At 35.2% G+C, this 25023-nt stretch overlaps 1 protein-coding gene across 1 annotated transcript in view; it reads left to right on the top strand.

Moving 5' to 3' along the window:
• TNNI3K (TNNI3 interacting kinase) overlaps window positions 1–25023 on the top strand; it is a 310813-nt gene that overhangs the window by 42834 nt on the left and 242956 nt on the right. Inside the window, exon 7 of the mRNA XM_047872978.1 lies at window positions 9460–9570. Within this exon, the coding sequence (XP_047728934.1) occupies window positions 9460–9570 (111 nt within the window). The remainder of the gene's footprint in view (window positions 1–9459; window positions 9571–25023) is intronic.

The following is a 25023-nucleotide window of genomic DNA, read 5'->3' as shown; positions in this document are numbered from 1 at the left end:
CCCCAGCATCACAAGCCTGGCAGGGTGCAAGTAGCCCAGACGAGCCACACCACCCCACAGTGAATCCCACCCCTAGGAAAGGGGAAGAGAAGGCACACACCAGTCTGACTGTGGCCCCAGCGGTGGGCTGGGGGCAGACATCAGGTGTGACTGCGGCCCCGCCCACCAACTCCAGTTATACACCACAGCACAGGGGAAGTGCCCTGCAGGTCCTCACCACGCCAGGGACTATCCAAAATGACCAAGCGGAAGAATTCCCCTCAGAAGAATCTCCAGGAAATAACAACAGCTAATGAGCTGATCAAAAAGGATTTAAATAATATAACAGAAAGTGAATTTAGAATAATAGTCATAAAATTAATCGCTGGGCTTGAAAACAGGATACAGGACAGCAGAGAATCTCTTGCTACAGAGATCAAGGGACTAAGGAACAGTCACGAGGAGCTGAAAAACGCTTTAAACGAAATGCATAACAAAATGGAAACCACCACAGCTCGGCTTGAAGAGGCAGAGGAGAGAATAGGTGAACTAGAAGATAAAGTTATGGAAAAAGAGGAAGCTGAGAAAAAGAGAGATAAAAAAATCCAGGAGTATGAGGGGAAAATTAGAGAACTAAGTGATACACTAAAAAGAAATAATATACGCATAATTGGTATCCCAGAGGAGGAAGAGAGAGGGAAAGGTGCTGAAGGGGTACTTGAAGAAATCATAGCTGAGAACTTCCCTGAACTGGGGAAGGAAAAAGGCATTGAAATCCAAGAGGCACAGAGAACTCCCTTCAGACGTAACTTGAATCGACCTTCTGCACGACATATCATAGTGAAACTGGCAAAATACAAGGATAAAGAGAAAATTCTCAAAGCAGCAAGGGGTAAACGTGCCCTCACATATAAAGGGAGACCTATAAGACTCGTGACTTATCTGTCTTTTGAAACTTGGCAGGCCAGAAAGAATTGGCATGAGATTTTCAGGGTGCTAGACAGAAAAAATATGCAGCCAAGAATCCTTTATCCAGCAGGTCTGTCATTTAGAATAGAAGGAGAGATAAAGGTCTTCCCAAACAAACAAAAACTGAAGGAATTCATCACCACTAAACCAGCCCGACAAGAGATCCTAAGGGGGACCCTGTGAGACAAAGTCCCAGAGACATCACTACAAGCATAAAACTTACAGACATCACAATGACTCTAAACCCGTATCTTTCTATAATAACACTGAATGTAAATGGATTAAATGCGCCAACCAAAAGACAAAGGGTATCAGAATGGATAAAAAAAACAAGACCCATCTATTTGCTGTCTACAAGAGACTCATTTTAGACCTGAGGACACCTTTAGATTGAGAGTGAGGGGATGGAGAACTATTTATCATGCGACTGGAAGCCAAAAGAAAGCTGGAGTAGCCATACTTATATCAGACAAACTAGACTTTAAATTCAAGGCTGTAACAAGAGATGAAGAAGGACATTATATAATAGTTACAGGGTCTATCCATCAGGAAGAGCTAACAATTATAAATGTCTATGCACCGAATACCGGAGCCCCCAAATATATAAAACAATTACTCATAAACATAAGCAACCTTATTGATAAGAATGTGGTAATTGCAGGGGACTTTAACACCCCACTTACAGAAATGGATAGATCATCTAGACACATGGTCAATAAAGAAACAAGGGCCCTGAATGAGACATTGGATCAGATGGACTTGACAGATATATTTAGAACTCTGCATCCCAAAGCAACAGAATATACTTTCTTCTCGAGTGCACATGGAACATTCTCCAAGATAGATCATATACTGGGTCACAAAACAGCCCTTCATAAGTTTACAAGAATTGAAATTATACCATGCTTACTTTCAGACCACAATGCTATGAAGCTTGAAATCAACCACAGAAAAAAGTCTGGAAAACCTCCAAAAGCATGGAGGTTAAAGAACACCCTACTAACGAATGAGTGGGTCAACCAGGCAATTAGAGAAGAAATTAAAAAATATATGGAAACAAACGAAAATGAAAATACAACAATACAAATGCTTTGGGACGCAGCAAAGGCAGTCCTGAGAGGAAAATACATTGCAATCCAGGCCTATCTCAAGAAACAAGAAAAATCCCAAATACAAAATCTAACACCACACCTAAAGGAACTAGAAGCAGAACAGCAAAGGCAGCGTAAACCCAGCAGAAGAAGAGAAATAATAAAGATCAGAGCAGAAATAAACAATATAGAATCTAAAAAAACTGTAGAGCAGATCAACGAAACCAAGAGTTGGTTTTTTGAAAAAATAAACAAAATTGACAAACCTCTAGCCAGGCTTCTCAAAAAGAAAAGGGAGATGACCCAAATAGATAAAATCATGAATGAAAATGGAATTATTACAACCAATCCCTCAGAGATACAAACAATTATCAGGGAATACTATGAAAAATTATATGCCAACAAATTGGACAACTTGGAAGAAATGGACAAATTCCTGAACACCCACACGCTTCCAAAACTCAATCAGGAGGAAATAGAAAGCTTGAACAGATCCATAACCAGCGAAGAAATTGAATCGGTTATCAAAAATCTCCCAACAAATAAGAGTCCAGGACCAGATGGCTTCCCAGGGGAGTTCTTCCAGACGTTTAAATCAGAGATAATACCTATCCTTCTCAAGCTATTCCAAGAAATAGAAAGGGAAGGAAAACTTCCAGACTCATTCTATGAAGCCAGTATTACTTTGATTCCTAAACCAGACAGAGACCCAGTAAAAAAAGAGAACTACAGGCCAATATCCCTGATGAATAGGGATGCAAAAATTCTCAATAAGATACTAGCAAATCGAATTCAACGGCATATAAAAAGAATTATCACCATGATCAAGTGGGATTCATTCCTGGGATGCAGGGCTGGTTCAACATTCGCAAATCAATCAACGTGATACATCACATTAAGAAAAAAAAAGAGAAGAACCATATGATCTTGTCAATCGATGCAGAAAAGGCCTTCGACAAAATCCAGCACCCTTTCTTAATAAAAACCCTTGAAAAAGTCGGGATAGAAGGAACATACTTAAAGATCATAAAAGCCATTTATGAAAAGCCCACAGCTAACATCATCCTCAACGGGGAAAAACTGAGAGCTTTTTCCCTGAGATCAGGAACACGACAAGGATGCCCACTCTCACCGCTGCTGTTTAACATAGTGCTGGAAGTTCTAGCATCAGCAATCAGACAACAAAAGGAAATCAAAGGCATCAAAATTGGCAAAGATGAAGTCAAGCTTTCACTTTTTGCAGATGACATGATATTATACATGGAAAATCCGATAGACTCCACCAAAAGTCTGCTAGAACTGATACAGGAATTCAGCAAAGTTGCAGGATACAAAATCAATGTACAGAAATCAGTTGCATTCTTATACACTAACAATGAAGCAACAGAAAGACAAATAAAGAAACTGATCCCATTCACAATTGCACCAAGAAGCATAAAATACCTAGGAATAAATCTAACCAAAGATGTAAAGGATCTGTATGCTGAAAACTATAGAAAGCTTATGAAGGAAATTGAAGAAGATTTAAAGAAATGGAAAGACATTCCCTGCTCATGGATTGGAAAAATAAATATTGTCAAAATGTCAATACTACCCAAAGCTATCTACACATTCAATGCAATCCCAATCAAAATTGCACCAGCATTCTTCTCGAAACTAGAACAAGCAATCCTAAAATTCATATGGAACCACAAAAGGCCCCGAATAGTCAAAGGAATTTTGAAGAAGAAGACCAAAGCAGGAGGCATCACAATCCCAGACTTTAGCCTCTACTACAAAGCTGTCATCATCAAGACAGCATGGTATTGGCACCAAAACAGACACATAGACCAATGGAATAGAATAGAAACCCCAGAACTAGACCCACAAATGTATGGCCAACTCATCTTTGACAAAGCAGGAAAGAACATCCAATGGAAAAAAGACAGCCTCTTTAACAAATGGTGCTGGGAGAACTGGACAGCAACATGCAGAAGGTTGAAACTAGACCACTTTCTCACACCATTCACAAAAATAAACTCAAAATGGATAAAGGACCTAAATGTGAGACAGGAAACCATCAAAACCTTAGAGGAGAAAGCAGGAAAAGACCTCTCTGACCTCAGCCGTAGCAATCTCTTACTCGACACATCCCCAAAGGCAAGGGAATTAAAAGCAAAAGTGAATTACTGGGACCTTATGAAGATAAAAAGCTTCTGCACAGCAAAGGAAACAACCAACAAAACTAAAAGGCAACCAACGGAATGGGAAAAGATATTCGCAAATGACGTATCGGACAAAGGGCTAGTATCCAAAATCTATATAGAGCTCACCAAACTCCACACCCGAAAAACAAATAACCCAGTGAAGAAATGGGCAGAAAACATGAATAGACACTTCTCTAAAGAAGACATCCGGATGGCCAACAGGCACATGAAAAGATGTTCAGCGTCGCTCCTTATCAGGGAAATACAAATCAAAACCACACTCAGGTATCACCTCACGCCAGTCAGAGTGGCCAAAATGAACAAATCAGGAGACTATAGATGCTGGAGAGGATGTGGAGAAACGGGAACCCTCTTGCACTGTTGGTGGGAATGCAAATTGGTGCAGCCGCTCTGGAAAGCAGTGTGGAGGTTCCTCAGAAAAATAAAAATAGACCTACCCTATGACCCAGCAATAGCACTGCTAGGAATTTATCCAAGGGATACAGGAGTACTCATGCATAGGGCCACTTGTACCCCAATGTTCATAGCAGCACTCTCAACAATAGCCAAATTATGGAAAGAGCCTAAATGTCCATCAACTGATGAATGGATAAAGAAATTGTGGTTTATATACACAATGGAATATTACGTGGCAATGAGAAAAAATGAAATATGGCCTTTTGTAGCAACGTGGATGGAACTGGAGAGTGTGATGCTAAGTGAAATAAGCTATACAGAGAAAGACAGATACCATATGGTTTCACTCTTATGTGGATCCTGAGAAACTTAACAGGAACCCATGGGGGAAGGGAAGGAAAAAAAAAAAAAAAAGAGGTTAGAATAGGAGAGAGCCAAAGCATAAGAGACTGTTAAAAACTGAGAACAAACTGAGGGTTGATGGGGGGTGGGAGGGAGGAGAGGGTGGGTGGTGGGTATTGAGGAGGGCACCTTTTGGGATGAACACTGGGTGTTGTATGGAAACCAATTTGTCAATAAATTTCATAAAAAAATAAATAAATAAAAATAAAAAGCAAAATAAATAAATAAATAAATAAATAAATAAATAAATAAAAATGTTAAAAATTTTTTTTAAAAAACTTTAAAATATTAGTTGAGATTACTAGAATCTGCCTGATAAATATTTTATATATTCCATTTTTTACATATAACTATTTTAATATAGTCTAGTACAGTGCTTGTCAAAAGGTAGATATTCATTAATACATATTTGTCAAGTTAAAGAGTATCCATCTTTCTACTGATTTGTATGAGTTCTTCACATATTAGATACACAAACCACTTGTAAATTTTACATATTACAGATGTTTCTCTAATTTTTCATTCATCTTATTGTATTTTTAATCGCTTTATTTGCGTGAATTTATCATATTTTTCTTCTACTTTAAAAAATGATTTTGTGCTTAAAAAGACCTTCTCCACTTCCTGCATTGTCTACCCATCTGCAGAGAAAAACATTCTAATTTTTCATTTACCTCAGAGACTACTCCTGTCTTTAGCCTCACCATTTAAAATTAAAAGTTATTGATGAAGTTGGAATTAATTCCCATGATTTTTTTTGTTTTTATTCCTGGAGAAAGCAGAACTCATAGACATTTCCTGTTTCCAGTACTGCTTTAGAGTTTTCCTATGTTTTATTACTTTGATTATTTCAGTGGGTAACTAATGAATCGGAGGAAATGAACTTGTGGGGAGGAGGCAAGGGGAAAGGAGAAACAGAAGTTAGATGATAGAGTCAAATCACTTGCTTATTGGAACCTTTCACTGAGGACCAAACTGAGCTCCAGTCTTCTATGTCCAATGGTGATAAGTTTATTGAGTTATTATTTTTCCAGGTACCTTTTAAGTACTTTAAATGTATTATCACATCAGTTGTGAATGCACAGTTTGTATGTGTATCACATCAGGAGATGCAGTTAATGTCCCCTTATTGAAAACCAACGAACTTCATGTGAAGAGGTTATGTAACTTGCCCCAATTGACACAGTCATTGGCAGAGCTGGGATTCTAACTAGGGAGGTAATTCTAGTACCCACAGTCTTAACCTTATGTTGTAAGTGTCTCAAACTTACCATGTGACAAATTAAACATTTTATTTCTCCCCCAAACTACTTCTTCCTAATTCTTCCCTAGCTCATGTCATTCTGTTAGCTATTGCACTTGGGAAAAATTCGAACACCAAATACCCTGGTCTACAAGACTCTATGAGATCATGTGGCTTTGACCTCATCTCGAACATTATTTTCCTTTCTTGTTTTTTTTTAAACCTTCTCTTCAACACTGACCTTCAAACACACTAAGTTTATTTCCATCTTAAGAAATTATATGTTTCACACTAGCTGCTCCCTGGTCTTTAGTGGCCATCCTTGAAATTGTGGCTTGGATTTCTCCTTTTTGGTATTTACTACATATCTCAAGTGCACATTTACCTCAATGAAGCTTTCCCTGATTACTCAGTTTAGAGTAGCCCCTTTATCATTTGCCTGTTTTCCCTCATAGTCATTGGTACTGTATCATTCCATACATTACTTTTTACGTGTTATCTCTCTACTCTTACATACACACAGTAAAAATATAAGCTCCATGAAGGCAGAAATTTAACTGTCTTACTGCAGTGTCTCCACTGCTCATAACAGTGTTTCACATACTATATATGCTCAATAAATATTTGTTAAGTGTATGAAAAGTGTATTGAAAAGGAGAATAATGTCATAAAAACTGTGTGTAAGAATATTTATTTGGTAGCAATATGGAAAATGGGCTGCAGTGGGAAAAGGCTTCATCAAGGAGACTAGTTAGAAGGTTGTAAAATGGAGGGTGATGTTAGAAATGAGAAGAAATATAGGAAGTACTAGTAAGTTAAAACCAGAGGAATTCTGAAACTGATTGAGTGGAAGAGATTTAAAGTCATTTGGAGTAAGAAAATGTCATTAACATGAATAAGAAATACTAGAAGATAACAGATAACACTGGGGAAATTATGAATGGTATTTAGAAGAGCAATTTTGAATTTTTAATTTGAGATGCTATTGATAGGCAGGATGCATAGAATTTGGACTTAGAAGATCTGGACTAAAGATAAAGTTATCTGGTTGTGTAAGAATTACCAAAGGTGGCATTAAACTCACTTTTTGGAGGCAGACAGAAATAAAGAAGAGGCAAAGAGAAAGAAATCAGGAATATATGGTTTTAAGACAGCAAAAGAGGTAAGGATTTTAAGAAAAAAGAGATAATCTGACTATAGAGAGGAGATGGAGGATTGACATTGGATTTGGTGAACAAAGTTACCTTCTGAAACTTGAGGAGGTGATTCAGGACCATGGTGAGTCCTTATGTCTGAGGTGGAAGAAACTAGCATAGTGATTTCTCTTGATAATATAAGGCAAGGACAAAGGGAGAACCGATGGTGTGAGAAAGAGCAGAATTCAATGTGTAAGGAGTATAGTGAACTCAGTTGGGATTATGTAAGATTTGTGTATACATGGCTAGGGATTACTAAAGAAATGAGATCGGAGCTGTCAACAGTGAGCAGCAATAACTTTATTCAGAAGCTTGGAAAATGAAGCAAGGATAGAGATAACTGTAAGAATAAGCTTCAGTGGAATAAATTTGTTTTGTTCTGTTTGTTTTGCTTAAAAGAATGGAGAAGAGGAACCTGGGTGGCTCAGTCAATTGAACGTCTGACTCTTGATTTCAGCTCAGGTCATGATCTCACAGTTCCTGAGATGGAGCCCTGTGTCGGGCTCTGTGCTGACAGCACCGAGCCTGCTTGGGATTCTGTCTCTCCCTCTCTCTCTGCTCCTCCCCTGCTCACTCATGTGGGATTCTACCCCTCTTTCTCTCTCAAAATAAATAAACATTAAAAATAATAAAGAATGAAAAAAAAATAATAAAGAATGGAGAAAACTTAAGTCTCTATTCTGAATAAAGGGAGCCAATGGAACAGTAAAGAAACACAAAATCTTTAACTTACTTAGTAGAACAGATGTACAGAGTAGAGAATTTTGAAACTATAACATTAATTTTGCTATTTGGAATTCTTTACCAAAGTTTTTTCACTTTTTTATAATTTCTCCTAGACCTTCAGTTATTTATAACAGGATTAAGAAATCGAACTTTTTTTTTTTAATGGGAGGATTTTCTTAACCAACAGTATTTGAAATAATACTTTCATGCATAAATGCAGTGGCCTATCCCATGAAAACTTGACTTTCTTGCCACAGAGTATGTTTGAGATGTTGGTGGGTCAAATATTATACAGAAGTTGTGGTTTGAATTCTTGCTTCGAGTGAGAAATAATCTTCTCACTCAAAAGAAAGAAACATGAAGACCTTTCTTTGCATTCCCTTCCAGCTGTGGGGTTTTATGAATATGTGACCCTCCATATCACTCTTTTGAATGTTCTGACTTATAAAATAAGGTATAAAATAGTAACTTTTCATAGGGTAATTTTAGAAAATATTTTTTTTATTTTTATTGTTTTATTAACCATCTTTGAAGTCTTACCATATACCAGGTTTAAATAAGTTAATGCATCTGAAAGGTTAATTACATAATAAAAATTCAATGAATTTAAATTGCTATTAATATTGTGAAAAAGTTCCTTGTCTCTCCAAAGACAGAAATACAGTGCAAATAATAGTATGAGGAAAGTAAGGACCCCTTTGGCCATTGCATAAATTATTCTAACTTAAAGGCCTAAATACTACTTCAAACATTTTCACTGTTAAAATAAGTCAAGTTAAGAAAGACACTACTGATTGATTATATGTAGGCCCATGACACTATGTTTCATTAATTATGTATAGGTGCTATGACACATATGCAGAGAAGAAACAATTATTGATTACCATGAAATAATCCCCTGCAGTCAGTCCAATACCACAGTTGCTGGAGAAAGCACATTTGTTGGAGTGACCTACACGTAAGATTGAGTTGAGTTTTCAAGAACCTCACCATAGGTAGTGTCCTTTCTATCTCTCATGGTCAAATGATAGAGGATTGATTGTAACTGAATAGCCCTGTCATTTGGTCCTACATTTCAACCATCTCAGAGTTGCTCTCTGCTGTCTCGTGTGCTCTTATGCCAGAAATCACACTTAAGTTTTCTTTGAGCACCTGAACTGGCTGACAGTTAGGGATCAATATATCCTGTTGCACAGTGTCCAAACCTGCTATTAGTAGAAAAGTAACACTAAAGATGTGTTTCCTTACAGGACAGTGCAGAATTGATCACTTCCTTGCTTCACAGTGGAGCTGACATACAGCAGGTTGGGTATGGTGGCCTCACTGCCCTACATATTGCTACAATTGCTGGTCACCTGGAGGTAAGTCTCACCTTGGTCACCTGTGACAAACCTGACTCTTTTAATTCTTGTTCTTAACTGTTTTTAAAGGCTGGCTTTTAGGAGCTGGTTTATTTTTTAGCTATTGAACACATCATTTATTTGGAGGGTCAAGTTAAGCTATATAAATGTTCTTTTGATAGTCAATTCAGTCTGTTTTGTAACAATGTAATCAAACACCAATTAATATAAAGATGGCTGGGTACACACAGGCTATATAGCAGTGATTAAGAGCATAGATTTCGGGGACAAAAAAAAAGAGCAGAGATGTTGGAGTCAGGCAGTTCATTTTCCATCACTTGCTGTGTTTTCCTCAAGCAAGTTACTGTACGTCATGATATCTCTGTTTTCTTCATTTATAAAATAGAAATAGTAATAGGCCTATTGTAATGATTAGATTAGACAATCCATATAAAGCACTTTTCAGATTGCTTCATATAGAGTAAATACTCAGTAAAAGATCATTCATTCATTCACTTATGTATTAGTTGATTTATTAAGCATCAGTTGTGCTGTAGATACTGTTCTAGCTCCAAGGTGAGAGTAGCAGGAAAGACAGGCAAGATTCCATTTTCTTGGAATTTAGTTGTAGAAAATGAGGCAGACAATAAAAGAAAGAAAATATATAACATCACTAGTGAGTACTAGAAAAATAATAAAACAAAGTAAAATGAAAACAGAGTGGAGAAATGGGCACCATTTAAAATAAACTATATGGTAAAACTGTATATAAAATATATATGATAGCACATGCAAAGACCCTATGGCAGAAAAGACTCAGGTGTGTCTGTATGATATGAGTGAGCCAAAGTTGTTTATGTGGTATGAGCTAGAGATAGAGTGATGGAGATTGAAATCAGGTGGATGCTTACAAACCAGATCACAAAGTATTTTAAAGCCCATGGGAAGGATTCTGAGTCATGTCTTAGATTTAATTGTTGAAATATTGATTTCATACATACAAAGCACTTTCATTTGTATTACTTATTTAATTCACTCACAAATTCTCATGAAACAATTTTTAGCAACAGTGCCATTTGATAGATATAAAACCACTACTCTTGTATAGTAATTGTCTTTACATATTGCAAATCCACTGAGAAAAAGAGCCATGTCTGGAATCCTGGTCATTTTTCTCAAAATTTCACACTCTATTAGTTATGGTAACCATGGTACCTTTATTATTAAACAGTTATCTATTTCTCCCTTTTAGTCACATTGCAAGTTAAATTGTATTTTCCTTGCTAACACACTCACACACACACACACACACACACACACGCCAACTGTGAACAAATAGAGCTGCATATCATATAAAATACATAAAACTTATGAAGTTGGTGTAATCTACTTCCCTTAAGAGTGTCACTTTAAGGGGCTCTTACACTCGATAAATATTGACATATTTCATCGAGAGAAAAATCGTTTCCTTCGTGCTTACATTTCCACCCTTTACTATTTCTTATTTCCCCCCAAAATAAATCTTTTGGTGAGATTCACTGTAATTATAGGTGAATCTGTGTTATTTATGAGTAAGGAGATTTTATTAGAATCACCTAAATATCTTTTCCAAAAAAGAAACCGACTGAGGCCAGTAATAAAGTAAATGGAAGGTAAACTTTAAGGAGTCTGGGTGGAAGTTTTATGGGATAGACATTAAGTTCCAGTGAGATACATCCAGCCTCTTAATGCCGGGAAAATGGCAGAATATGTTTTGCAAAACAAAATCCTTTTTGTCTAGTGCTGAGCTGATTACATTTGTCAGGGATAGAATTACAACAGGGTCAAAAGCAAGGTGGTTAAGAGCCTGGTCTCTTCTTCTCCTATTGAAATATCTATTTTCTTACTTATGTAAATCATAGTAGAATGAAATATAATTCTACTAGCCTTAGGGAAAACTTTACCAGAATAATTCCAAATATGTCTCTAGTCTTGTCTTGCATTTCTTTATGGGTTCTCCAACTTCATTAGCTGTTGTATAATATTTTGTGATTTTTGTAGACAATTACTGATGGTACATAAAGCAGGTGTATATTCATTAACCTTTATTCTCTTTTTATCTAATAGATGAATTAAGTTACAGGTCAGATAATAAAACAAAATAGTATTTAAAAACCTGTAAGTTTCATATTCAAAATACAAAATTTTTTCTCTGAATTATGTTTTCAAAGCTATTAATTGCAATAAATACTTACTATTAATGTATTTTCTTCCCTACTCATATTCATTCATTTAATAAATATTTTTAGCCTCTACTTTTTCCATAGCATAGCGTTAGAATATGGGAATGATAGAAGAAAACATGTATGACATACTTTTTTCTTCTAAAGGTATTATAGTGTAGCTGGACATACAAAATGAATACACAGGAAGGGGCACCTGGGTGGCTCAGTAGGTTAAGCATCTGACTCTTGCTCTCTGCTCAGGTCATGATTTCACAGGTCATAGGTTCGAGCTTCGCATCAGGTTCTGCATTGGCAGCATGGAGCCTACTTGGGATTCTCTCTCTCTCCCTCTCTCTCTACCCCTCCCCACTTGTGCTCATGCATGTGCTCCCTCTCTCTCTCTCTCTCAAGATAAACAAATAAACATTAAAAAATGAATCTACAGGAAGAATTATATAAACAATTCAAAAGTAAAATTGTAAGGAAGGAAGGAAGGGGAAAGAGTCAAAGATCAGAGTGAGTTTGATAATTAGAAACAATTAGAAATGTGATAATTGCATAGCAAAGAATGACAACACAAAATGAGAAGTGTTATGTGTTCACTGGAAATAGAAATCAATGTAGACTGAAAGATTTGGGGAAGGATTTATGAGAGGGGTTTTGAAGTTGGGCTGAACTTTAAGGAGTGGTAAGAACTTGACAGAAAAAAAAGAGGAATCATGTCCAGAAACTGTAAGAAGAATGAGCTGAACACACTTAGGAGAGAGTGAATGTAATGACAAACAGGTTGTGAAAAGTCCCTTTGGATGTTAGGAATGGACCAGACTAAGGAAACTGAGCATAAAAGTCCAAGGAGTTTCATTCAACTTAGTAAGCATATATTGTAGTTTATGGTACAACACACATGACTAAATGGATAAGGAGATAAATAAAACAAATAAATCCCTGCTCTTTAAAGACATTTACAGCCAGTAGGATTTTTTTCTAATAGGAAATAAGGAGCCATTGGGACTTTTTGAGCAAGAGAATGATTGGAGTTTTGATAAATAATGTATTGAAGAGGATTTCTCTGAACAAAGAATTTACTATGGATTCCAGAGTGATGATATGATGATTAAACAGAGAGAGATAAAAGATTGGGTAAAGGAATCAATTTGGAGGAGAACTCAATTAGTCCCAACATGTTGATCTGATGACATCCAAAGTTTCAAGTGGAAATGTTCCTTAATCATTTAGAAATATACAACTAGCATTCAATGGAGAAGTTGGGGTTTAATGTAAGGTTTTGAAAATTATATGTGAAGAGGTGATATTTTAAACCATAATAGCTGAAAGTTGTAAATTGGGTCTAATAGATAGCCAGGACTGAGCCTATCTATAGAGACTTGAGGACTTGCTGCCCCATTGAGGGACAAAGATGCATTGGTCACAGTGGAATGAAGAAAACAAGGATATTGTACTATCACAGTAATTAGGACTATGGAGTCTTTCAGTAAAGGATCCTGGGTATCAAATGGTGTAGAAAGTGCAATGAGAACAATGGGATAAAATACAGATAGCTCTACTTATTATACCAAAAATTTAGATGCTTATTTCACTCCTGTTTTTCACTCTTGGTTAGCAGAGATGGTAGCAGTGGATCAGTGGGAGTTCCCTTTCATTAGTAGCCACTTTCTTTCATTGCCCACCTGTCTTTGTGCAACAATAAGTGATGCTAAGTCTGACAGCCCTCTTTGTCTACACATATCAAATTCAGAATCTCCATTAGTGTCTCAAGTGTGTTTGTCCTCCCATAATTGTGAATTCTATTAAACAATTTTACAATAAAATTTACATTGACTAGGCAGCTGTCTCCTTCAATAATAGAAGAGAACATGTGCTGTGGATTCCTGGACATGCTGATTGCAATTTGAGCACTCTATTTAGATTTACTGTGCTTTGAAAAACAGGCAAATACTAGTTATCCTGGGTCTCACTACTTCTCCCTGACCTATCCATCTATCAATACATGTACATATGCTGCTTTATGTAAGGCCTAAGATCCTGTCAGCAATTTACAAAAATGAACTAAACCCTCTTCTCCCCTTTAAATCCAAGGGGCACATGAGTCATATGTTCTCTCAACCATGAGAAATGAAAAATATTAGCTAACATTTGTTAGTGCTTTGGTATTCACATGCATTTGTCATTTGGCTCTCCTGTTAGTTACCATTAGATTTAGTTTATTAATAAGGAAACTGAGGATTAGAGTAGTTCAGTGGCTTCCACAGAGCCATTCAGGCAATGAATAAATGAGATGAGTAGGACCCACACCTGATTATCTATTTCAAATCTGTAGTCTTGTATATAGAAGGACAATTATTCCCTTTTGACTCTTGCATGTGTTGCTAAAACAGACTTACACCCATAAGACACAAAAAATATATTAAGAAAATAAAGCATAAACTGAATATTTTACTATTTAAAGCCCAGACGTTGCTACATATACAAATAAATCAATATTAAATTAATTCAAGAATAGCTTTATATGGCACTTAGAATATGGGCACCAGAACCCATGGAGGTATAAGGCATATGTGTGAGAATACAACACACACATACACCACACATACACAGACATATCCCCCAAGTGTAAAACACTTTATACTTAGTCAAATAATTCTTTTAAAAGCTGTTACACTATGATACTTCATACAGTAGTTTCTAAAGTTATCAAGAGACAAATCAATTATCTGTAGCTGTAGACAGCTGTTTGAATAGCAAATAGAAAAGCATGTCTGGGATGACACAATATGTAATGTATAGGGGATGGGGAGTGTTTTATTTGTCACAGAAAGTCACAGTTTCATATACACTTTGTGCAGGTGAGAGTATTATTTTTGTAGTTGAATTTATTGTATCCTACCTTATCCTTTCTTCAGATTGTAAACACTTCTCCAAACACTGCTTCAGAAAGTCTTCCTAGTTATTTTGGAATTTATTTCTGATTTCAAGGAAATGCAATTGATGTTGTTCCAGTTCATTCTTAACTAAATCATCTGAATGTTTCAGGAGAGAGTTTTGTTTACCAAGAAGCTTCTAACTCTCTCTAAGTTATTTCTTTTAAAATGGCTTTAGTTTTCTTCCCAAAGGCACAAACAAGTGAATGCTTGGAATTATAAAATGTGCTCTCTCTCTTTCTCTGCCTCTCTCTCTCTCTTAAAGAGATAATGTACTCAGGAATAGTATAACTAAAAAGTATTAGACCTGTCTACAGTCTTATGAATAGACAGTTGTCCCTTATGAACTTCATTCGGAATTAGAAAAAACAGAACCCTATGTCATTTCACAGTGTGCAACACCATTACCTTGTCTCTGATGTCTCCCAAAATTTTGCAAGCAGAGAGACAAATATTACATGAAGATCATGAGCTACTACAATTCTGGTACAAAAAGCATAGCAAGGGCCAAATATACCAGTTAATGCACATTATTATAAATGATTGTTTAAACATCACCTAGTGAATGCCATTAATGATTGCTATGTATTCTAATTACCATTCGTTGGCATTCACTTTAAAGTTGGTCTGAATAGTCATTTGCAGTTCTGTGATGCCAAAGTTTAATATACCTTCCTATAAAATGGCTAAGTCTGAAACTAAATATTTATTATACAAATAGTCTTTAAAAACTGAGACCTGATTTAGGAACAGTACATCTCCTGTGGCCTTCAAAAGTGGTTTTCTCAGAAGTCAAAACCAGAAGTTCTATGTCCTAATTGCTGAATGCGCTACAGAGCATACTGTTTATTAAAGGCAAGGAGACAGTCTCCTACTGTCTAGGTTTTTGGTCTAGAGACTGAGACAAGATCATAGACCATGCATCATAGTCAGTAATCTTATGGTTTCAGAAGAGGTACCTTGTGTATATATCAATTGTAATATTGATACACGAGGGCATTAGCTTGAGTGTCATTTTTTTGGGGGGGGGCATTTGAGTCTTTGCCAAAGGTTCTGTTAGCTATCATTAAACATTAAGTATTGCTTTTGGGGTAAGGTAAAAGAGCATAAGCAGGAAAAGCTTTATAGGCTAATAATAATGTAAATGAACTGTTCATCAGCCTGCTACCATGGAAAATGATGAAAGAAACATTACCTGAGAAATTAGATTCATAGATAATTGCTAATCAAATCAACCTGAATGAGAAATCCCTTTGTAACCATTCAGCATTTTGCGTGAATTTACCTCTCTATGCCAAGCCTTCTGTGCACTGAATTTGATTCCAATATCCTAGGTCCTCCATACATTTTTAAAAAGATAGATATAGAGATAACATATATATATATATATATATATATATATATATATATATATATATATATAACGTTATGCAATGTGTCAGCTAGGCAGAAGTAATTTCTGTGCTAGGTATCTGTGACAGTTGATAAGAAACAGCTGTATATTTTGATGCATGTGCATTTAACCTTCTTTTTCAATGCCATACTCCCTACTAGGAATTTGAATGCTGAGTTATGAATCAAAGCTTCTATAGCTTGCTTAAGTCACAGCCCCGGAGTTTCAGAGCTTCTAAGCTCCCTGTGTCCTAAGCAGGCAGGAAATTACTACTCTTCTCCCCCTCAATTAGGAATACATTGGAAGACCAATATTTTCTATCTGATCTTTAAATACAGTAGTAAAGTATATGGTGAGTACTACCTACTTTCTCTCAGGGATAATTCATTCTGGGATAGTATTTAGGGAGTAGAGGACTTTAAGTATTTTATCTTTTCTGAACATTGTGTGAGTTATTCTCCCTATGGCTGCCTTTTGTGGATCTCAAAAGAACCTTTAGAAAGTTGCTGAGGTTGGACGAGTGAGAATGAGAGGCTAGAGTCCCCATGAGTGACTCTCAACAGTTGCGCTCTGTCACAGCATCTCTCTTCTGAGGTGTCCCTCAAAGACACTCAGCACCTCTGCCTCTTATCCCTTATTCTTGCACAACTGAATATCAGACTAATATAGCTATTATAAAGCAGGGAACTGTTAAGGAAATCCCACAAAGCTTTCTAGAGTTACTCTGAGATGTAATTCAAATACAACCATGGAGCATCTTTAACCTTGATGCCCTTTTACTTTGTTCTGTGCCCTGAAGTAGGCTACTAGCTCCCTTAGTCCTGGGATGAGCAGTCTCATAATTACTGCAGATTTCCACACCTGAGAAAGATCCTACCAGGAGTTGAAGAATCATTTTCATAATACTTTCCTGAAAGGTATTCATCAAGCTCTCCAGGAAACTTGGGGGGAAATTCCAAACTAAATAAGACAAAAGCAATGGATGCAAATCTTTTGTCTAGAACTATCAAAGACATTACTGATAGTGATCAATATGATGCCTCATTCTGTCATTCGTACTGTCATTATCTTACTCTTTATTCACAGTGTCATTATCTTCCTGGACTTCCTGCAATAGTATTCTGACTTATAAGGCCTGTCTTCCAATCTTTTACAGTCCTATTTTATCCTAAATACTCCTGAAATTTTGCCAGGTTCTCTAACATGTGGCTTTGATTGAGTCATTCCTCTGACCAAGAGACTTGCTTATCCCAAAACACACCCAGCAGGGATTAAGTGATAGTGATCCAGTTCTCCTACCTTTTCAGCCATGGGTTTTCATACTTTTCATTTTGCAGCCCATGCTCTAAATTCAGTGAACTGTTATGCATTTATATTCCCTATGCTTTTTATTACACTATAGTCTCTTTATAGTTTGCCTCTCCCACCCATCCTCAAATTTCAGCTAAAATGCCACTTTCATTAAACTGCTGGATTCCCTTAGCTTGAGGTGTTTCCATGTTTCTAACCATGGTACTTTTTCTATACCTTTCTCATAGTATTTAACACTGCCTGTTTTATAAATATGGTTATATTTTACTATTTTATTATATAGTTTTCTTGAGCATAGGAACTGCATGTTAAAATCTCTATATAGCTCTCACAGATTCTAGTATGGTGCTTTTGCATATACTAGTTGTTTTTTTTTTTTTAACTTCGAGCATTTCTTTTTTTTTCTTTATTTCTTTTTAAACTTTTTATTTATTTATTCATTTAAGTAATCTCTACAGCCAACGTGGGGCTAGAACTCATGACCCCAAGATCAAGAGTAGCACGCTCTTCCAACTGAGCCAGCCAGGTGCCCTGAATATAGTAGGTTTTTAATAAATGTTTGTTGAATGACTAAATTAATGATTATGCAAGTGTTTTACAAATCACACAGAATGAGGAAAATGATTTCTCTTCTCCATAAATGCACAAGAGATTATAATGATATCTTTAATAAGGAAAGTAGCTTACAAAATCACAAGCAATTTTCATAAATAGCTTCATACAAATTACTCTTAAAAAAATCTATAAAATGAAGTAAGGGGGAACCTGGATGGCTCAGTCAGTTGAGCATCCAGCTTCGGCTCAGGTCATGATCCCACAGTTTGTGGGTTCAAGCCCCGTGTTGGGCTCTGTGCTGACAGCCCAGAGCCCGGAGCTTGCTTCCGATTCTGTGTCTCCCTCTCTCTCTGCCCCTCCCCTGCTCTCACTCTGTCTCTGTCTCTCAAAAATAAATAAATGTTAAAAAAAATTTTAATGTAGTATATAGCCAATACAAACAAAAATAATGATCAAGTTTTGTTTTTAAAATTTTCTCTTTGCCCATTCAATATCTTTTTTTAAAGTTTTTTATTTATTTATTTTACATATTAATATTATATGTGTTAATATTACCTTTATTATTTTAAGTTAAAATTTAAAAATAGTAAAATACACTCTCATTTAAGCTAGAACTCTCTTTTTCTTCTCTTAATATCTATTGGTGGAATTCTGTATGCTCTTATTTTTTTTCAAGTTTTTATTTCAATTCCAGTAAATTTTTATTTAAATTCCAGTTAGTTAACATACAGTGTTAGTTTCAGGTATACAACTTAGTGATTCAACGCTTCCATACAGCACCCAGGGCTCATGACAAGTGCACTCCTATTTAAAACATAATGGAGGAATTTGGACTTAATCTATTAAGTTTGATCTAACAAAAAAAGTAACAGAGTTTAAGTTTATTCTACTCCACAAAAAACAAACCCAACATACCCATAAGGGAGCACGGTTAGTCTTTGAGATCTGCATGTCTCTCTCTGTGACTTGGCCGAAATTTCCTAATCTCCATTCTAATCAGTACTGTTGTCTCCAATCTCACATGTGAATTGTGCTTTCTGACATAAAATCAGTTACTGACTCACAGCAGCCTCAGCACTGATAGCTTGTGATCCATTTATGAACTGTCAAGATAAATAAAGATCTTCAGATTATTTATATCTGCTTTTTTTCCCCAGTAAACTTATACTTAGAGAATTACTATATATCTAATCCCTCTCCAACTTGATTTTATGTCTTTTAGCCTAATTGGTTGCCAAACTGAATATACAACTTTCACATTGATGATGCAAGAAGAGTGGAAATGCGTTGTTCCAATAAGGAACGTGAATTGGTTTAGATGTTGGCACTCCCATCAGCAACTGTGATAACATAAATCCTTGAAATCCAGTCAATAAATTCTGGAACTGTAATATTTTATAGTAAAAACCTTTGAAATTTTTTTAGCACTTCCTTCTTTTTGGCGAGTAACCAAGTCTAAACCCTCATTGGAACTTCTGGAATTGTTGAGATTGTGTCTAATATAGATAGCCAAATCTTTTAAATCAGAGTTTAAATAAAATTTGTAATTGAACAAAACCCAGTACCAGTATATGAATAAACTTATTTTTGTTGTACTGCTGTCAAAATTATGATGAAAACTCTCTGTGTTTTGGGCCTTAATATTTTGTGTGTGTTATGATCCAGCAAACTGACTTCTAGAAATTTATTTTATGGAAATCATAAGAGATTAGATCATAAGGGTGCTCATGTAAAATAAAGAAAAACAATCTAAATGCCAAGAAACAAATGTTGATTGAATCAAGATGATACATGGGTACAGGAGGATACTATGCAGTCATTAAACATGGCCTTGCACAAGTGTATACAGTTACAAGATGTAAGGTAGTGGTCCTGTTTTATTCTTTTGCACGTAGCTGTCCAGTTTTTCCAAAATCATTTATTGAAGAGATTGTCTTTTCCCCATTGTGTATTCTTCCCTCCTTTGTCATAGATTAATTGACCATATATTTACAGTTTTTTTCTGGGTTCTCTATCTTATTCCAGAGATCTATATGTCTGTTTTTGTGCCAGTAGCATACTGTTTTGATTACTCTAGCTTTGTGGTATGTTTTGAAATCAGAAAGCATGATATGTCCAGCCTTGTTCTTCTCTCTCAAGATTGCTTGGTTGTTTGGGATCTTTTGTGGTTCCATACAGATTTCAGAATATTTTGTTTTAGTTCTGAGAAAAATGTTGTTGGTATTTTCATAAAGATTTTATTAAATCCATAGATCACTTTGAGCAGTGTGGATAATATCCTTATCCATGAACACAGAATATCTTTTTGTTTATTTGTGTCATCTTCAATTTCTTTCATTAGTGTCTTATAGTTTTCAAAATACAAGTCCTTTTACCTCCTTGGTTAAATTTATTCCTAGGTATTTTATTCTTTTTGATGTGATTGTAAATGGGATTATTTTCTTAATTTCTTTTTCTGATAGCTTGTTAGGATACAGGAAAGCAACTGATTTCTCTATGTTAATTTTGGGTCCTGTGACTTTACTAAATTTGTTTATTTGTTCTAACAGTTTTTGATGGAGTCTATACTGTTTCCTATATATAGTATCATGTCATCTGCAAATAGTGACTTTTATTTCTTCCTTTCCAGTTTGGATGCCTTTTATATCTTTTTCTTGCCTAATTGCTCTGGGTAGGACTTGTAATACTATTTTGAAAGAAAGTGGCATTCTTATCTTGTTTCTGATTTTAGAAGAAAAGTTTTCAGCTTTTCATTATTGACTATGATGTTAGGTGTGGATTTGTCATATATGGCCTATTTTATGTTGAGGTATGTTCCTTCCATAGTGAGTTTCTTGAGAGTTTTTATCATACATAGATGTTGGATTTTGTCAGATGATTTTTCAACATCTGTTGAAATGATCATATGATTTTGATCTTTCTTTTTGTTAGTGTGGTATATCACATTGATTGATTTGCAGATGTTAAGCAATTTTTGCATCCCAGAATAAATCCCACTTGATTATGGGATATGACCCTTTTAATGTATTGTTGAATTTGGTTTGCTATTTTGTTGAGCATTTTTCTATGTTCATCAGGGGTATGGGCCCATAATTTTGTGGTGTCTTTGTCTGGTTTGTTATCAGGGCAATTCTGGCCTCATAAAGCATTCCATCCTCTTTAATTGGAATACTTTAAGATGAATAGGTTCTAACTGCTCTTACCTATCTTATCTTCAAATGTATTTGAGTTACTTTTCCTACTTTTTTAAGAATTTCTTTTAAATTTCTTAAGATGGATACATGGCTTAGCTCATTAATTTTTAGCCTTTTTTCTTAATCACTTACAAGTCTATATATTTTAAACTTCTACTTTGGCTATATTGTCCACGTTTTGATGTATCATATTTTGTTGATATTCATTTCAAACTACTTTCTTATTCCAGCGTGAATTCTTTTTTGACCCACAAGTTATTTAGAAGTAGGCTTCCAACTTTATAAATTTAGTATTTTTTATTTACCTTTTTCTTAATGATTTTTAAGTTAATTTACACTGTGGTCAGAGAACTATGTCATTGTTTCCCAGTATTTGAAATGTGTTGAGGGTGCCTGGGTGGCTCAGTCAGTTGTGTCCACCTCTTAATTTCTGCTCAGATTGTGATCTCTCAGTTGGTGACATCAAGCCCTGCGTTAGGCTCCGTGCTGACAGTGCAGAGTCTGCTTGGAATTCTCTCTCTTTCTCTCTCTCTCTCCCACCCCTCTTGAGTGCATGCACTCACTGTCTCTCTCAAAATAAATAAATAAATAAATAAATAAATAAATAAATAAATAAACAAATAAATAAACCTCAAAAAAGAAAAGAAATATGTTGAGTGTTGGTATATGGGCCAGTATATGATCAATTTTGTGAAAGTTCTATGTGTTCCTGAAATGAATATGCACTCTGCTATCGTTTGTTAATGTGTGTTGTAAGAGCCAATTAGGTCAAATGTTTATGTCCTTCATATCTTTTATGTATTTTGTGGGTTTCTTGCTTGTTTGTTTTGGCTTATGCTTTCAACTCTGTGTTAAAAATTCTCTACTGTAGATCTGTTTCTTTGTTTTAATTCTGTACATTTTTCCTAATTTATTTTGATACTGTGTTACTAGATATGCACAAATTTAACATGATTATAGTTTCCTGGGAGAATCAATCCTTTCATTACAACAAATTAACCTTCTTTATCTCCAGCAATGTTTTAATTTACCCAAGAAGTCTAATTTTTCTCATATAAGTATAGCAATATATACCTCTCTTGCTTAGAATTTATTGGGCATATATTTTTCTATCCTTTTACTATAAACCTATATAAACCTCTTACTTTACAGGTGTCTCTTATACATAGCATATAATTGGATTTTATTTTATCCTACCCAGAAATTCATTATTTTAATTAATCCATTTGCATTGTATAGAGTTAAATCTACCAACATATTTTGAACTTCCATTTGTTTCATCTTGCTTTGTTTAAAAAATTAAATGTCTGTATATGGATGGCCTATTTCTAGACACTTTATTCTATCCTATTGTTCTGTTTGTTTGCTGCATGTGAAAATCACTCAACTTTCATTGCTGAAGCTTTATAACAAATTTTGATATCCAGGGGTATAAATGTGATAATCTTTTTATAATTATTTTTAAATTTTTCTTTGCCATGTTTGGTCTTTTACATCCATTATAAATTTTTTTATTTTCTTAAAGTTTTTATTTATTTATTTTGAGAGAGAGAGAGAGAGAAAGAGAAGGAAAGAGAGAAAGAATCCCCAGCAGGCTCCACACTGTCCACACAGAAGCCGATGCAGGGCTCAAACTCATGAACTGATAGATCATGACCTGTACTGAAGCCAAGTGTCAGACGCTTAACCAACTGAGCCACCCAGGTGCCCTACATCCATTATAAATTTTAAAATCAGATTGTCCATTCGTGTGTTATTACAGCTATGGGTCCTTTTTTTTGTCATTTATTTACTTTAATATTTATACTTCAATATTTACGTATATTCAAAATATACTTAACCCCTCCAATACCCCTCCAAAAGCCACATTCTATTAGCACATCATGCTCAAATTCCAGGATCTCCTCAAGTAAATCAGGTTCAAGTGTGGATGAGAATTCTTAAGTTTGGTGCTTCTACTATGGTTTATCTCAACTGGAATTCCTGTGGAATAGCAACAGGTTGTTTGCCTCCCACACACCCAGCATACAGTGGTAACTAGGCATAGATAATCACAATAGACATATCTATTCAGAGTAGAAGATGGACACACACAGCAGATAACCTCATATTGTTGTCATAGAGACTCAAACATCATAGTATGGTCAGATAGTACAAATAATAATGAATGATTGTAATGAGATGTGAGGGATCTTGGTCATTTATACAGTTTTGAAGAAGAACATTTTTAGGTAATAAATGGTAATGTGTGTGTATGTTGCATTTAAATATAAATGCACAACTCCTGTTTGATTATTATAATTTTCATCATGCTATATATTCTAATTTCTTGATCATTCAGCTTTGGGAGTTAAATCATGTAAAGTTTTAGAGATAACATGTATCTGGAATAGATCAGGTCCTAGGTATTCAGCGAAATCTTCCCCTACTGTACCTTTCTCTCCTTTTAAATCTTCAAATCATATTATAGTTTTGTACTTATCAAGTTTGGGCAATGAAAACTGAGGCTCTTCTCCCTTCTACTACATAGAACATGCTTCCCTGTATCTTACAGGGGGACACATGAAGGAACAATATTAAGATCAGCAAAATAGTAGACATCTCTTGGTTAATAAAATTCTATAAAATATTTTAGATGTTTTAATTTTAATTCTGAAGGAATGAGAGTGTCCATCTTGGCTTATAAAAGAACATCAGTATCTCTTCTAAAAGTGCCATAAATAAGACGGAAACTGGCAGATTTATTGTTGATCTATGTTTAATTTAAATTTGTTTTTAGAATATAGGAAAAGTGGTGAAAGGAAACTGACAGCTTTGAATAGATATATGGTCTAAAACTCTGTACTACATCACTCATTTTAAATTAAGACTTGATATTATTCTTTCTGAAATATATCAGATGTGGAAAGACACAGAGTGTGGTCCTCTGAAAAACGGGAGAGAGGGGGAGAAAAGCAGAAATAAAGTACCTCTTAAATTATTGATTTTGTGAAACATATCAAATTACTTGTCATCATAAATGTGGCAGCCTATAACTTGAAGTGTGTTGACCAGTGATACCCTTAATGTGTTTGGATGCTTACTGGCTTTTGCACCTTTATGGCAGAGCATTAAAGTATATTTTATGTTTAGATAATTTATCAATGTATAGGTGTGTAATCCTATTTATCTTGCTATTTTATCAGGTTGCTAGTGTGAGGCCAATATTTTAATAAGCTACGTATCAAATAAGTAGACTTTAGCAATTTGAAAGGCATTTTTGATACAGTATATTTCTATACTAATAGTATGTCATAGGCCAAACTATTGGGAAGTAAATTATAGCACAGATTAAGCTCCCTCTCTATGAAAATAACTTTTATTGAGTGTTTTCAATATGCCAGTTGTTTTCTAAGCACTTTACATTATCTCTTTATATTCTCATTATAACTCCACAAGAAGGGTGATATTATTATCCTCATTTTATAAATGAGGAAACTAAGTCACCCTACTGGGTGTGGGAACATTCAAGGTGGGAAAAATAGTATAAGAAACATCATGGTATATGTGGGGAAAATAAGAAATTCTGTGTAAACCTAACACATTAACAAAGTCCTATATTTCACAGTGTATTAAATAGCCAAATCATATCTCAGCTTTCTATGTGTTTTCTTTTAACAAAACTCATATCTGACCTGAAGCCAATGTTTGTTACTGTTCCTGATTGAAACTTCTTGAGTGGAATTACAGAATTGTCATCTCAGTATTAAAGGTATTAAAGGTGAAGATTAAAGTGCATAAATGATTTGTCAGGGGGCAGAGTGAAAGTCAGGAGAGTGCCTGGAGAAGAACATAGAGCACTGAAATCTTACCCCAAAGCTTTGGTTTTCTAGGTTAGA

This window comes from Prionailurus viverrinus, chromosome C1 (genome assembly GCF_022837055.1).
Source record: "Prionailurus viverrinus isolate Anna chromosome C1, UM_Priviv_1.0, whole genome shotgun sequence".
Classification (NCBI taxonomy): Eukaryota; Metazoa; Chordata; class Mammalia; order Carnivora; family Felidae; genus Prionailurus; species Prionailurus viverrinus.
This window is presented reverse-complemented; position numbering and strand designations above follow the sequence as displayed.